General features: G+C 44.0%; 2 protein-coding genes across 3 annotated transcripts in view; both read left to right on the top strand.

The window, feature by feature from the left end:
* LOC147603459 (uncharacterized) overlaps positions 1-14,001 on the top strand; it is a 28,761-nt gene extending 14,760 nt beyond the window's left edge. The window contains exons 2-3 of one of the 2 annotated variants that reach the window (XM_086796763.1): positions 13,448-13,502; positions 13,598-14,001. In XM_086796763.1, coding sequence (XP_086652889.1) covers positions 13,448-13,502; positions 13,598-13,715 — 173 coding nt within the window. In that variant the 3' untranslated portion in view covers positions 13,716-14,001. The remainder of the gene's footprint in view (positions 1-13,447; positions 13,503-13,597) is intronic. The other variant, XM_086796762.1, reaches the window with a different exon arrangement.
* Positions 3,927-7,082, top strand: LOC147603460 (uncharacterized). Its single transcript, XM_086796873.1, has one exon. It carries the CDS (start codon positions 4,511-4,513, stop codon positions 6,683-6,685), a length of 2,175 nt encoding a protein of 724 aa, XP_086652999.1. The 5' UTR covers positions 3,927-4,510; the 3' UTR covers positions 6,686-7,082.
* Positions 14,002-16,021: the final 2,020 nt, after the last annotated feature.

Genomic DNA, 16,021 nt, shown 5'->3' with positions numbered 1-16,021 from the left:
TATGATATATGTGTACTAGTCACATGGTTTGATTCATGGATATACGGATCTTTTTGAGAGAATGGGGACGCCTATTCTAGACTTTCATTTAATATGCATGTATATAGATACTAGCCTTTTATGCATCAGTGTTTACTCATGTTCATGATGTACTGCTGATCGTGGGTCCTGTGGGATGGCCATAAACGGAGCAGGTCAAGCATCCAGGGGGACATGACTATTCACGAGGTGGATGCTCTTGATTTATGTTATTCAGATGTGTTTCAATTGGCAGGACATAGCTTTCTCGTTGCTCTCTTAGGTTTTGTTTCAGTTGGCAGATCCTTTGAATGAACAATCGAGGACGATTGCTTTGTTTTAAGAGGGGGGTATGTTACAGGACTGAGTATTTTACCTTTTTTTTAAAGCATTGTAATTATGTTGTAAACCTGAATAGCTTTCACTAATCATGTTTACCTGTATATGCATGTGTAAGTTTGTACACGTATATGGATGCAGATACATGTTTGGTATGCGTGTGTGCTTGTTCATGTGCATGTTTTTGGTCTTTCTCCTACCTTGTTGCAGGAAGCAGCAGCTGAGGCACCTTGTGGGTCAGCCCAGTCAGTAGTTGACACGTGGCACTGCCATGTGGCACATGTACAGGTGCAGGTGATGAAACCGGCCTCCGATAGAAACCAAAGTGCGGTAGGAGCAATCACCCGTCCACTTGTAGTCTAGATGAGAAAACAAAACACAGATTGGGGCTAGCGTGCCCAAATCTGAAAACACAGCGACACCTGTTGGCCCCAAAGCTTGGCGCCCCTTGCGGTATTTCTTTATTCAATTAGAAAAATATGTATGGCTGAGTACAACACAAAAACCAGCCAAGAGTTTACACCTGTAAGTCCAATCTGACTGCCCACAAATCCTTCTCAGCACAGAGGATCTATGCACACAGATCTGTGTCCTCAAGCAACACACTGTGCCTCCCTCTGATCAGCCAAGATCACTAAGCAGGCCAGCCATGGGCATACATCTGGCATAACTCAAGAGCATGATACATCTTCTCAGCTCAAACATACATATGCTGTTCAATCTCTGTCTTAATCCCTTGTCAATCTGCCAAACCCCTCCTCTCACAAGGAGCCAGATAACACATACCTGCAGCAGACATCAAGCAATAGAAAGAGAGATGGATGAACAGAAACAGAGCTTACCAAGTTCAGCTCGTGAAACAACACTAGAGGAAGCAACAGCACCAATCTGTGTCTGCAGGCACTTGAATCCACAACCCTGCTTCACACGTGTGCTTGCACTTGCCCGTATCTTCCTCCTGATGCTCACTCCTATGCTGTCCTTGAAAATACAGATCTGAAAATCAGCACAGTACCCGTCTGTACCGCCTCGGGATACGTGCCAGGCGTTGTACTAGCATAAACAGCCTGCTGTCCACTTCTGTACCTGACTCAATCTGAGTAAACAGTCTGTCCAGCACCTGTTTGCACCACCTGCAGCAGCCTGCAGCAACTGTACTTGCTGTACTTGACTGTCCGTACACTGTACGGCAGTCGTACAGTAGGGTACGGGCTGGAAAACAGACTGTACAGCCTGTACAGATCTTCTGCGCAGCCCAACCAGCAGAGAAGAAGCCCCACAGCTCTGCGCTCCTCAGTCCACAGCAAACCCAGCAGTCGTACAGAACTGTACGGCTGCTGTACGGCCTGTTTACAGCACACAGCTTGCAGAAAACAGCAGCTACAGCACAGATACAGCAGCCGCCTGCAGCTCCTCTTGCTTTTCCACGCTAGTTCTCAAGCGCATGAGGGAAACTCCCCTTTTACTACACGATTCCCAAAAAGGGAAGAGAGAGAGAGAAGAGAGAGAAAACTCCTCCCCAATTTAATCCCTAGGGTCCCAACTTAAATAAGTTCCTAGGGCCACTAAGGCCTAGGGGCAAACTTCAATAAACATTAAAACTTAATGTTTTTAGTTTCCCCCTTCACACCTAGGGATGTCCACACATCTTAAACACTGTCCGGGCACCCCCCATGTGAATCATAAAATATTCTGACCCTGCAACCACCATGCCCACACTTGTCCTGCTCCATTTTCACAGGGCCATGACATACCCCCCTCTTGAAAGATGGCAAGCGTCCTCGATTGCATTCTGGTGATGCATCAAAATATCCAAAGTGAAATATACAATATGGCAAGATCAGCGTCCCAATCTCTCTGAGCCATACACATGTATCAACATTCACTGCAAACCAATGGCATAGTAATAGTCCAAGTTGTATACCACTGTGAACCATACATATCCACAAAAATCTCCATGTGACTAGTACACATATATCATAGAAGTCCCATAAACAGATGTACTGTCAGCCTCAGTACCTTCGGATGAGATAAAATCTGCACCAAGCGACCTCTAGATGTCATCTGAGCCTGTCTGTATCAAGGGAGTGGAGGTGCTACCCCCCTCTTGAGCATCAGGTAATGCTCCAGACCCATGCTCTGCTGAACCTGAATGAGCCACAATAAGAGTCGGCTCTAACTCAAAGGCATCGAGATAAAGCTGCAAAACCTGAGGTGAATCTGTTAAGTCACCTTCCTCCATCCACTTCGCATCCATCGGTGAATAGTTCTTGAACTTCACAAGATAGCGACGGGAAACTTTACCTCGTACCTTCCTTTCTTTATGTGCCAGTATCTGCTCTGGAATCAGAACCTCATCAAGTTCCTCAACTTCCGGCTGAGCCTCATCTGATACATCCTCAGGCACATCCCCACGGAAAGGTCTAAGAAGACTCACGTGAAAAGCATTGTGAATCCTCCAGTGATCTGGTAACTTCAAACGATAGGTTACCTCACCAATCTTTTCCAAAACCTGAAAAGGCCCATAATATCGCATACTCAACTTAGGGAATAAGCGCTCTTTACCCTTCATCTTCTTGAGTCTAGCCTTTTCAAAGCGCAAAAGAACCCAATCACCCAATGCAAACTGTAAATCACGTCTGTGACGGTCTGCGGCTTTCTTTTGCTTCTGCTGAGTTTTCTGGAGGGCCAACTTAACTCTCCGATAAGCTTCATCCAAGCTCTCCACATACTGATCAGCCTCAAAAATCTTATCGTTTGTATGCGAAATGGGCGGTACCTTCTTCCCTCCTTCTACAATCTCAAAAGGCGCCTTGCCTGTCGAGCTATGTACAGTGTTGTTATATGCAAACTCCACCAAAGGAAGATACTTTTCCCATTGTTGCTTGTGCTCTGACACATAACACTTGAGAAGATCCAACACTGTAGAGTTAGCCTCTTCAGACTGACCATCTGTCTGTGGATGAAATGACGATGAAAACTTGAGAGTTGTACCCATGTTGTCAAACAACCCTCTCCAAAACAAACTCGTCATCCGTGGATCACGGTCACTAATGATAGACGTAGGCAAGCCATGATACTTGAAGATGTTCGCCATGAACAACTTCACCATATGATCCACTTTAATTGTCTTTCTCACGGGAATGAAATGAGCCTGCTTACTGAACCTGCATATGATAGTCCAGATGCCATCATTTCCCGTTTGTGTCCGTGGAAGATCAAATACAAAATCCATGGCAATGCTCTCCCAAGGTCTATCCGGAACAGGTAAAGGCTGTAATAACCCTGGTGTTTTCTGACGGTCAAACTTTACCTTCTGACATACGATGCATTGCCTCACAAAGGCATCAACATCTCTTCTCAAGGTTGGCCAATAAAAGAAAGTCTCCACTGCTTTGACCGTGGCGTCAATACCTCTATGACCTGCATACGGTGGAGCATGACTTTCAATCATAACCTTGAGTCGCAATGGCCTGGTAACACACAGTCTGCCACATAGTTGCATTCAAACGCGTTTGATACGCGAAGCAAACGTTCACAAACGTTTGAAAAAAAAAACGTTTGAAAAAAAATTCAAACGTGGACTTTTTTGGGGGTTTTTTTTAACGCTTCGTCGCCCATCGCATCTCTTGCGCCCCCGCCCACCGTCTCTCTCTATTTCGCCCCGCCCATCGTGTCAAGGGAGTCGAGCGTATCTCTCTTGCAAGTTGCGCCCACTCTCTCTCGAGTGACGAATCTGCCCGCCCATCGTGTCTTGAGTCTAGACTCTCTCGAGTCTCTCTCTTGCTCGACTGTGCAGGCACAGCAGGTTGAGGCAGCCCTGCATAGTGCACACAGCCGGGCAGCCCATCTCTCTCTCTTGCGTGATTGTGCAGGCACAGCAGGCTGAGGCAGCCCTGCACAGTGCACACAGCCCATCTCTCTCTCTTGCGTGACTGTGCAGGCACAGCAGGCTGAGTCAGCCCTGCACACAGTGCACACAGCCCATCGATTCTCGAGCAGCAGTCTTTCTCTACTGAAATTTGAAGGCCCAGCACTGCCACTCGCCAGCAAGCAGCAGCAAGCACCTTCCACTGGTGGGACTCAGCAGGTGGGAGTCGGGACTCGGGACGAATATACAGGTAAGTTGGTAACAGGGTTTTAACTTGTGCAAATGGGACGAAAGCGCAAAGCTGAATGGGAGCATGTGTCCATTTTGAAAACAACTGAAAAAGGCCAGACTACATGTAGATGCAAATATTGTGGGCACACTTGGGATGGTGGTCCATCGCGAATAAGGGCACATATTCTTGGTTTATCAGGTCATGGTGTGGGAAAATGTAATGCTGCACCCCAAAATGTAAAAGATGTATGTCGCAGATTGCATGTGGGTGGAGTGCAAGACTCCATGGCAAACATTGATGCATGCGTATCTGATTTGGGAGAGGCTTCTCATGGTAGTGTCGATGTACATGCATCAAATGTTGCAAGTGGTATTGGGCCTTCTAGCTCTCAACAGCACGTGAGCAGAAAGAAGGTGTCAAAGACACAGGGTGCTCTAGCTAAAGCTTGGGATGTACAAGCACGAAAAGAGGCAAACATTGCTCTTCGTCGCTTCTTCTATGCGGAAGATGTTCCTTTTTGGAAAGTTAGAAGCCCATATTTTCTTGACATGGTGAAGGCAATTGGGCAAGTTGGGCCAAGCTATAAGCCTCCCTCATATAACAGCTTGCGTACAAAAGAGCTTGTGGATGAAGTCAAATGCGTTGATCGTGACTTGCTAGACATTAGAGAAAAGTGGAAGAGATATGGATGCAGCATTGTTTGTGATGGATGGTCAGATGCAAGGCGCAGGCCAATTATCAATGTAATGGCTACATCCATATATGGGTCTGTTTTCATAAAAGCAGTTGATACAAGTGGGGAGTTCAAATCTGGCGAGTATATTTTTGGCATCTTGAAAGATGTAATCCTTGATATTGGCCCCGATTATGTAGTGCAGGTGTGTATGGATAATGCCTCAAATTGTTTGCGGGCTGGTGATTTGATCGAGCAAGAGTGGCCTAACATCTTCTTCACTAGATGCACTTGTCATTGTTTGGATCTATTGTTGGAAGATATTGGCAAGCTTCAATGGATTGCTCCTATTTTGGCTCAAGCAAATCTAATTGTGACATTTGTTACACGGAAGCACACAATCTTGGCTTTGTATCGTCAATTTAGTAAAAAGGAATTATTGAAGCCATCGATGACGCGCTTTGCTTACTCTTTTATAATGCTGGTGAATTTATTGGATGACAGATGCTACAATGGGTTGCGTCGTATGGTTGTTAGTGAAGCTTGGACAAGGAAAAAGGTCTCACGTACCGTGAAAGGCTTGGATGTGGCTAACATTATATTGGGTGCAAGCTTTTGGCAGGAGGCTAAAGTGATTGTGAAAATTTGTGCACCTATTTTAAAGATCCTTCGTCTTGCAGATAGAGAAGGCGCCACCATGGGTCTCATGTATGAGATGACAGATCGCATGGTTGAGAAGCTGCAGGTTGTAGGAGGAGTGGATGCAAATAAACTGCAAGACATTAAGAATCTTAGTGTGGATAGGTGGGATATGATGCATTCACCTTTACATGCTGCAGCCTATGTTTTGCATCCTATTTGGAGAGCTAAGAATCCTGGTGGTGACAGAGAGGTGCATGAAGGTTGGATGACTGTCATGGAGAGATATACAAAATATGATGTGGATATGCAAGGTGTTCTATGTGATGAACTTGACACTTATAAGTCCGAAGCAGGTGCATTTGCTCGTGCTGTGGCTAGAGATGAGAAAAGAATGCATCAAGCTGTCAAATGGTGGGAAACATTTGGGGCCCAGACACCCAAATTGCAACAGCTGGCTATAAGGGTGCTCTCACAAGGGACTTGTGCCTCCCCATGTGAGAGAAATTGGAGCACATTCTCTCTTATCCAAACAAAGAGAAGGAACAAGTTGCTTCCAAAAAGAACAGAGCATCTTGCATACATTCACACCAACCTTCGCCTTATCAACAAGATCAAGCAAGGAGGCTACGAAAAGATGGAGGTCACATTGGAAATTATTAACAAGGAGAATGATGATGATAGATTTCTTGCATTGCAAGAGACACAAGAAGAGGAGCAAGAGGATGTTGTAGCCTCATTATCGCATACGGGGGCAAGCAGAAGTGATATCGTTGGCACCAGTTCCCTTGGTGAGCATGATGATGATGATGATGATGATGATGATGATGATGATGACGATGATGATGATGATGATGAGGAGGAGGAGGAAGAAGGGGAGGATGACTCTATTTCAGAGAATGATCTATCATGATTCATTTAGGTGAAGACTCGCGTAGAGTCTAGTTTGTATGAGTCATGACCATCTCCCCTTCCTTCCTTGCTGTTTAGTTCTGTAGTTGCCAGGGCACTTTTTACCTTCTTTAGGAGGGGTTTTTTCCCCTGGCTTTATCATTTTGTATCAGCTGGCTTTTGTTCTCTAGAGTCTAGACTCTACACTAGTCACTCTAGAGTCTACACTGCAGTTTGAACTTTGCGCAGTGCACAATGCGCATTTCAATTTTCAATTTTCATTTGCTTCAATTCAATTGCTAGTTTTGAGGTGCTTCATGTTATGATGTTTTAATGTTCAAGTAAATATGGATTTGTTTAAAAAATGCTAAAAAATTAGGGTTGCGTTTGATTCAGGTCAAGGGTTTGAATCAAACTCGTATCATACTTTCATACTCGTTCGCGTTTGACGTTTGATTGACGTTTGAAAAAACTATGACCATGCATCAATAAAAATCCATCTCTGAGAGTGTAATGCTCATGCCGCTGACCCTCAGACATCTGATCATACAACTTTTCAAAATCCTCATCATGGGCATACTGCTCTTTCATTTCATCAAGCTCATGATGATAAGCAAGTGAAACTGCAGAGACCTGTGGCTTGCGTGACAAAGCATCTGCCACTACATTCTTTTTGCCTTCCACATGCACAATCTGGAAGTGAAACATTGACAAAAAGTTTGCCCAACGCATATGCTTCTCTGAAAGCTTAGTCTGCGTGAGGAAATATCGCAAGGTCTGATGATCTGTCTGTACAGTAAAATCAGCCCCAAGCAAGTAGTGTTTCCATGTAGAAAGAGCGTGAATTACAGCCAATATCTCTTTCTCATACACCTGTAAATGCTTCTCGGCATCTTGCAAAACTCTACTCTCATAGGCTATCACATGTCCCTCTTGCATGAGAACTGCACCAATGCTACTTCCACATGCATCACACTGGACAACAAAAGCCTTTCGGAGGTCCGGTAACACCAATACTGGGTCCGAAGTAAGCTTTTCTTTGAGCTTTTTGAATGCTGTAATTTCCTGATCAGCCCATCTAAACGGAGTTGCTTTCTTCGTCAAAGCATGAAGAGGTGAAGCAATTTCAGCAAAGTGCCGTATGTAACGCCTGTAATAGGAACACGATCCTAAAAAGCTGCGTACATCATGCACGGTCCTCAAAGCTGGCCAATCAGGTATTGCTTCCACCTTTGCTGGATCCATACGGACTCCATGACCAGACACAATATGCCCCAAGAAATGTATATCCTGCAAGAAAAACTCACTCTTCTTGCCATTAACCACCAATCTATGGTTTCTGAGTTCTGCAAACACAATGGCCAAATGCCTTCTATGCTCTTCCTCAGTTCGTGAATGCACAATCATATCGTCAAAGAATGTGCCCACAAACTCTCTATGAGGTCTGAAAATCCTGTCCATCATTCTGTTAAATGTGGCAGGCGCATTTGTCAAACCAAAGGGCATAACCAAGAACTCATACAACCCAAACGTGGTTCGGAATGCTGTCTTATGCACATCCTCGGGTCTAATGCGTATCTGATGATACCCGCTTTTCAAATCAATACGACTAAAAACTGTGGAGCCCTGTAAGCGGTCCAAGATGTCATCGATCCTCGGTATGGGGAATCGATTCTTGATGGTATTCTTGTTCAGCGCCCTGTAATCAATACACATGCGCCAAGAACCATCCTTCTTCTGCACTAAGAGCACAGGTGAGCAAAAGGGTGATGAGCTAGGCTGAATCAACCCTTTATTCAAAAGCTCCTGCACCTGACTCATAATCTCTTCCTGTTGGGCTGCACTAACACGATACAGCGGTCTATTCGGTGGAGTACTACCAGGAATCAGATCTATGGCATGATCTTCCGGCCTCTTAGGAGGTAATTCTCCTGGCAATGACTCGGAAAAACAGTCTTGAAACTCACTTAAGAAATCAGCCCTGTCCTTATCTAACATTGACAAATTAGACTTAGACTCATCATCCTGTGCATCCTTTACATAAATCAAGTACGCGGAAAGATGCTTTTTTATTACTGATGAAATCGCCGAAGCGGATACAATAGGAACAGATTCCCCTTTGAGTTTTACATCCAATACATGCTCTTTCCCTCTATGAGTCAGAGTAATTTTCCTATTGTAAGTATCCACCACCGCATGTACCCTGTGGCACCATGGCATCCCCAACAAAACATCACAGCCATCCAAAGGCATGATGAAGAACTCCTCGCTGTCCACATAACCCTGCAAATGAAGCCGAAGCTTCCCAATGATAGGAGTAACGGGTTCTGCATACCCTGGACAAGCCATATTTGCCTCATGTAATGGCCACATCTCCTCTGCGCAAATCCCCAATCGGCCAGCCAAATCTGGTGAAATGAAGTTGGCTCTAGCACCTGTGTCAAAGAAGATCAAAGCATTCTGATCTCTCACTTTGCCCCATGCTCTGCACAACTCTGTAGCTTCACCACTTAGCTGCTCCCCCACAAGATCAGGAACTAAGCCTGCAGAAGGCTTTTGTTTCTTTGGCTTGGGCTCTCCTTTATTGTCAGGGTCCTTCTTGGACGTTCTCTTGGGACAATTGAATGACATATGCCCCTCTTCAGTACAGTAAAAACACTTTTGAGCGTCTCTCAAAGCCTGTCTTTCCTCAGAAGTCCTTTTGGGCATTGGCAACTTCTTATACTTTGTCTCTATAGACCCTTTAGCATCACGAGAAGCATGCCCAAATTTTTCAGCTTTCTTGCCCAATTTCTTACTGCCTTTAAACCCAGAAGAACCACCTGTGAGTAACGCATTAGCTGTCATAGCATTTTCAATCATCTGTGACATGTTCGTTACTCTTGTCTTTATACAGTAATCTCGTACCTCTTTGGGCAGCCCACAACAATATTTCTCAACCTGCTCAGATAATGGCACGGCACGATAAGAAGTCACTGGGAGTAGAGCTTCCCAAAACTTCTTGTTATAATCCTCCAAACTATCACACTTTGAAGCATCCAGTTTGTGCCATGCTGTCATAACATCCACCTCAAATGTAGATGTGAGCCATACGGAAGAGAAAACCTGTTTGAATTGGACCCATGTGGTGGGTGCTATGCCCTGCAAAAGAAGAGTAGACCACCACTGCAAAGCATTGCCCTTGAGAAAAGTGGCAGCTTTCCTCACCTTCGAGGACTCTGTGTAATTCCCACCAGAAAAAGCAGCATCAAACTGCTGTAAAAAGGTAAGTGCCTTCAATTTATCCTTGGCCCCACTGAAAGTGTCAAACTTCACTGTAGCTCCCCCTTCCTTGTAATCCTTCGCCTTGCCCATAGGCGTTAGATTATCATATGGAAGTGGTTTCGTAAGATTGCTGCCCCCAACATTCATACCCATCATTAGGTCAACATTTCCCATTCCAACACCAGGCATACCATACATCCCAGCCATGTTTCCAAACATTCCATGCTGCATACCTGGCTGCATGCCACCAAACATATTGCCTTGCATCCCAGGTTGCATGCTTCCAAACACATTTCCTTGCATACCGGACTGCATACCACCATACATATTCCCTTGCATGCCAGGCTGAAAATTGGCTCCAAAAGGCCCATACATACCCATGCCTCCCTGAGGATAACCCCCAGTCATGGATTGGAACACCGAGCCACCACCAAAATAACCTGGATGCATGTTCTGCTGAGGAATAGGTGGCTGTCCATAGAAGGAACTCTGTGGGTTAGCACCAAAAGCATGCTGCATGTTCGGAAACTGGGCAGGAGATGGATCCTGTGGAGTGGTACCACTATGACCTTGAGAAAGATTCTTTGAACGAACCTTCTTCTTCTTTTTCTGGGGCTCTGTGCGGGGCTCTGAGCGAGATCTCAAAAATTCAGCAAATCTCTCACTCTGTGTGAGCTGCATAAAAGTATCCATAACACTAGCCAAGCGATCTTTGAACCGAGCATCATCATCCTCTTTACCATGCACATCTTCTGGCTGTGTTACATCCTCATAAGGCTCAACATCTGCAGCCTGTTCTCCTGCAAAAATATCCTCAGATACATCTCTTGCAGGAGAAGACTCTTGCTCTTCTTCTTCTTGATAGAAGTACTCTTCCTCTGTATCAGACATGATTGCTGAATTTTCAGCGATGGCTTTCTCCAAAACAACCACGAGCTCACCCCCTTCAGAAAGTTGATGATTGGTCCCGGCAACGGAACCTTGAAACCGGCCTCCGATAGAAACCAGAGTGCGGTAGGAGCAATCACCCGTCCACTTGTAGTCTAGATGAGAACAAAACACAGATTGGGGCTAGAGTGCCCAAATCTGAAAACACAGCGACACCTGTTGGCCCCAAAGCTTGGCGCCCCTTGCGGTATTTCTTTATTCAATTAGAAAAATATGTATGGCTGAGTACAACACAAAAACCAGCCAAGAGTTTACACCTGTAAGTCCAATCTGACTGCCCACAAATCCTTCTCAGCACAGAGGATCTATGCACACAGATCTGTGTCCTCAAGCAACACACTGTGCCTCCCTCTGATCAGCCAAGATCACTAAGCAGGCCAGCCATGGGCATACATCTGGCATAACTCAAGAGCATGATACATCTTCTCAGCTCAAACATACATATGCTGTTCAATCTTTGTCTTAATCCCTTGTCAATCTGCCAAACCCCTCCTCTCACAAGGAGCCAGATAACACATATCTGCAGCAGACATCAAGCAATAGAAAGAGAGATGGATGAACAGAAACAGAGCTTACCAAGTTCAGCTCGTGAAACAACACTGGAGGAAGCAACAGCACCAATCTGTGTCTGCAGGCACTTGAATCCACAACCCTGCTTCACACGTGTGCTTGCACTTGCCTGTATCTTCCTCCTGATGCTCACTCCTATGCTGTCCTTGAAAATACAGATCTGAAAATCAGCACAGTACCCGTCTGTACCGCCTCGGGATACGTGCCAGGCGTTGTACTAGCATAAACAGCCTGCTGTCCACTTCTGTACCTGACTCAATCTGAGTAAACAGTCTGTCCAGCACCTGTTTGCACCACCTGCAGCAGCCTGCAGCAACTGTACTTGCTGTACTTGACTGTCCGTACACTGTACGGCAGTCGTACAGTAGGGTACGGGCTGGAAAACAGACTGTACTGCCTGTACAGATCTTCTGCGCAGCCCAACCAGCAGAGAAGAAGCCCCACAGCTCTGCGCTCCTCAGTCCACAGCAAACCCAGCAGTCGTACAGAACTGTACGGCTGCTGTACGGCCTGTTTACAGCACACAGCTTGCAGAAAACAGCAGCTACAGCACAGATACAGCAGCCGCCTGCAGCTCCTCTTGCTTTTCCACGTTAGTTCTCAAGCGCATGAGGGAAACTCCCCTTTTACTACACGATTCCCAAAAAGGGAAGAGAGAGAGAGAAGAGAGAGAAAACTCCTCCCCAATTTAATCCCTAGGGCCCCAACTTAAATAAGTTCCTAGGGCCACTAAGGCCTAGGGGCAAACTTCAATAAACATTAAAACTTAATGTTTTTAGTTTCCCCCTTCACACCTAGGGATGTCCACACATCTTAAACACTGTCCGGGCACCCCCCATGTGAATCATAAAATATTCTGACCCTGCAACCACCATGCCCACACTTGTCCTGCTCCATTTTCACAGGGCCATGATAGGTGACGTGGCAGTTGACTCACAGTACGGCTGGCTGATGTGGCTGCTGGTGGCTGACTGCATAGGCAGGCTGCAGGCGCTGCCACATAGGCAGCTGACGTGGCAGGCGTTGCAGTCGTACTGCACCCAAGCAAGAGAGAGAGAGACGGGCGAAGGTGGCTGGCATGCGCACCCAGCCCAAGCAAGAGAGAGAGGCGATGGGCAACCGGGCAGCAGCAAAGCGCCGGAAAGAAAAAGCGCCGGGCAGCCCAAAACTCGCAAAAGAAAAAAAGCGATGGAGAAAAAGCGCCGGGCAGCTGTGTGGGTTTTCGAAAAACGCTGAAGCGCCACATTTATTTATTTTTAATTAAAAAAAAGAAAAAAAGAAAAAGCTATTCGATGGTCTTTTGAAAAAAGCCTTTGTAATAGATTTTTCTAAGGGGAAAAGCATAGCTTTTTCTCCCAAACTTGTATAAAAAGGGGGCCAAGGCTCTTGTGTCCCACAACACAAATTGGGTGAAAGCTTCAAGGAGATCTCTATGTGGAGCAAGGGGATTTCTTCTCGGGAATTGTACAAGGGCTACGCCAACCTAGTTTGATAAATAAATACCTGCGTGGGCGCCACGCTTTGGGGCCAATTGGTCTTTTGTTGTGCAGGAGCACTCTAGCTCCACTTATTCTTTTTCTTCTTCCAAGTTTATTATTCTAGTTCTTAAAGAGATTTAAGTGTGGTCACTGCCGGTCAAGTTTTGAAGGCCGGTTTCATCTTGTGCATTACAGATCCTTTGCTATGCCCTCGGAGAAACACTAGGGTTGAGCTGTAGAAAATCATAGCAGATTGGATGCTTGTAGGTCAGACTCTAGTGACTTGGCCCTGCATTTCCAAATCCTTTCTGCCATGTTAGCTAAGCTTTTTTTACTGTTCTTCCCATCCCCATTCACCGTGTGATTGCACCATATTGTGCATAACTACTTTGATGATGATGACTTGCACTTTGCTTACCTTTTTCTACAAGGTATCTTTCTTGTCAAGCATCTCTATGATAATTTCAAAATAACTGTCGTTTACACAAAACTGTGCGTCTCCTTTTGGGGCACCCTTTTGACAGCAATGGATACTTCCGAAGTAACAACAGCAGCAATCAAAGTAGCAGTTGGTCACAGGTTCTCCTCTTTCTCTTTTCTTGTTTCTTTTAAGGTTCTGGGTTCATTTCTTTTGTTGCTTAGCTTTCATGCATGCTGATTGTAGAATTCCACAGTAAATTGCTGGTAGAGCTGATCTTGTTAAAGCCAAAAAGAATTTCGCTGTTTCAGTGGGATAAAGAAGAGAGACAAACAACGGAGGGCTCAAAGGCTTCGAAAAGAGAGAGCACTTGAAAAAGCTCTATCTTCTAGTGAAAAGAAACAAGAAAAAACACAAAAAAATAAACTCAAGTTGGAGCGTGTTCTTTCCTTGAAAGGCTTGTATTAGTGCCTTGCAGGTAGCTGGGTCAGATTATCAAGAAATCTTTTGCATAGTATGCATTACTCAACTAGAAATTGATGCAAAATATTGTCTTGAAGAAATTATTATGAGATCTCTATGGAGTGAAGTGAGCTGTCGTAGGATTGTAAGCTTGATGAGTGTGGTTTTATGAGAACTATTTTGATTACCAAGAGAAAATGATGTTGGTCTAGACTGTAAGCGCCAGAGCCTCACTGTGGCAAGTTCTTTCGTTTTACGCGTAATTTTTTTTCTAAATCAAATGGAAAGAAATTGTTGAACACAGACCTTAGATTGTATGTTTTGAATGCTTTGTTGAGGTCTCTAACTGGCAATAAATACAGTTGGTTTTGTTGTACCTATTTGCATAGATCGAAAGGAAGGCTAGTAAGATAGTGATTTGGATCTTAGCAGTAAGTCTTGGAGCAGATTTGTTGAATTCGCAACACGTGGTGGTATTTGTTTTTTTTGTATTTGTGAATGGGGGTTGTTTTTTGGCATTTTGAAGAGGTCATAGTAGGGGTGAGGTAGAAATACTGCATCAGACTGCAAATCGGAACATCAGCAGATGTTCATGCAGTAGTAAATTGAATCGAGGCTGTAATGAGAGAATCCAGGAGAAGAAAACAAAGTAGGTAACCAACTTGTGTGAAGTTAGCCATCAAGAGAGGTCGAGTAGTGTGGAAAATGGTTGATGGCAGAGGCAGCTAGGGAGTGCTGATTAGACCAAGAGACAAAAAATGAGTCAATGAGAAAATGTCAAGCCTTGATCTCTTCAGGTCCTTTGCCAATGAGATAGTAACGTTTTAAGGATGTGAAAGAGATTCTGACACGAAGACCACACCCATGCAGAGTTCAATTGGCTATAACACAACCATTTTCTCTAAAGATCATAAGGTTTTGTAATTGTATTTGGAGTCACACAAGTCGTGCTTTACATTACTGTAGAATACATGCATTACACTATCATTTAATACGTGGTTTTCAATTATTCTAGCAATTCATTAGACTTTGATTATCTCAACTAAGGCCTTAAATTGTGCAGCACAGAAGGTGTTGCATTCATTAAACTTTGACTATTTTGACAAGATCTTTGATCGTGCATTGTAAAACACTTTGATTTATGGTTTATGTCAATCATTGACTACAAATACATACATACATATACATATATATATGGCTTAAGGTTGGCCTATGTCAATCATTGACGACAGATACATACATATACATATACACTTTGATTGATGGTTTAAGGTTGGCCTACGTCAATCAATGACTACAAATACATACATACATACATATACATATATATATGTATAATGGTGAAAACCATTGCCTATTGTTAGCAATGTTGAACATCGTCCTCAAATCGCTTGGGAGGGTCACAAAAAAAGATGTAAGGTAGTGCGTGAGTGGGAGGATTCTATTCTCGTGTGAATCATCCGCAAATCACTTGGGAGGGTCTCCAAAAAAATATGTATGATGTAAGTGAGATGAGATTTTATTCTGCTGTTACGTTACACAAAGTTTTAAGGAGTTTACAAAAGCAAAAAGATCCAGAAATGGAGTAGTTTTACCATTCTTACTTTTATGAAGGGATGTATTTCTATTGCTTCTCACCGCTTATGAGCGATGACTCTAGCATGTGCAGGACCATTGATTGTTTGGACATCTTGCTTGTGAACCTCAATGGTATCTACTTTAATATAGGTCTTGGCTACACCTTCATCATTTTCTTGGTGTTGATTTTTTAAATTTTGCATTATAATCTGGGCGTGGAACATAATGTGAAGGTGCATAATTTAACCCAAAAAGTCAAAGAAAACACAATAAAAGCCAACTATAGCAAGGTGTTTGAGAAAAAATGGTACCAGAAGATTTTTGACATTGTCATTTCTAATTACAAATATATGATAATAAGTAGGGAAAATATATATGCTCAAATGAAAAAGTGATGAAGTGGACTGCTATTATACAACTTTCAAATCTTTCAATTTCCACTCTAATTACTGACCACCATTGATGACTGACAGCACTAAGCCACAAACATTGATGATTAACAACTTAGGGTAATTCTTCATATTGAAATGGGTATTCAGCAAAAAGATGACTGTTCTAATGTCTTGTAGAATTACTTTAATGATTTTAAGACAAGATCAACTAGCTATCCACAAGTAGAGCAGCTTCTTTAATGATTATA

Source organism: Cibotium barometz, chromosome 64 (genome assembly GCF_041138505.1).
Source record: "Cibotium barometz isolate CiBa-2024 chromosome 64, ASM4113850v1, whole genome shotgun sequence".
Taxonomy (NCBI): Eukaryota; Viridiplantae; Streptophyta; class Polypodiopsida; order Cyatheales; family Cibotiaceae; genus Cibotium; species Cibotium barometz.
The sequence above is the reverse complement of the archived record's forward strand: the minus strand, read 5'-3'. Positions and strand labels throughout refer to the sequence as shown.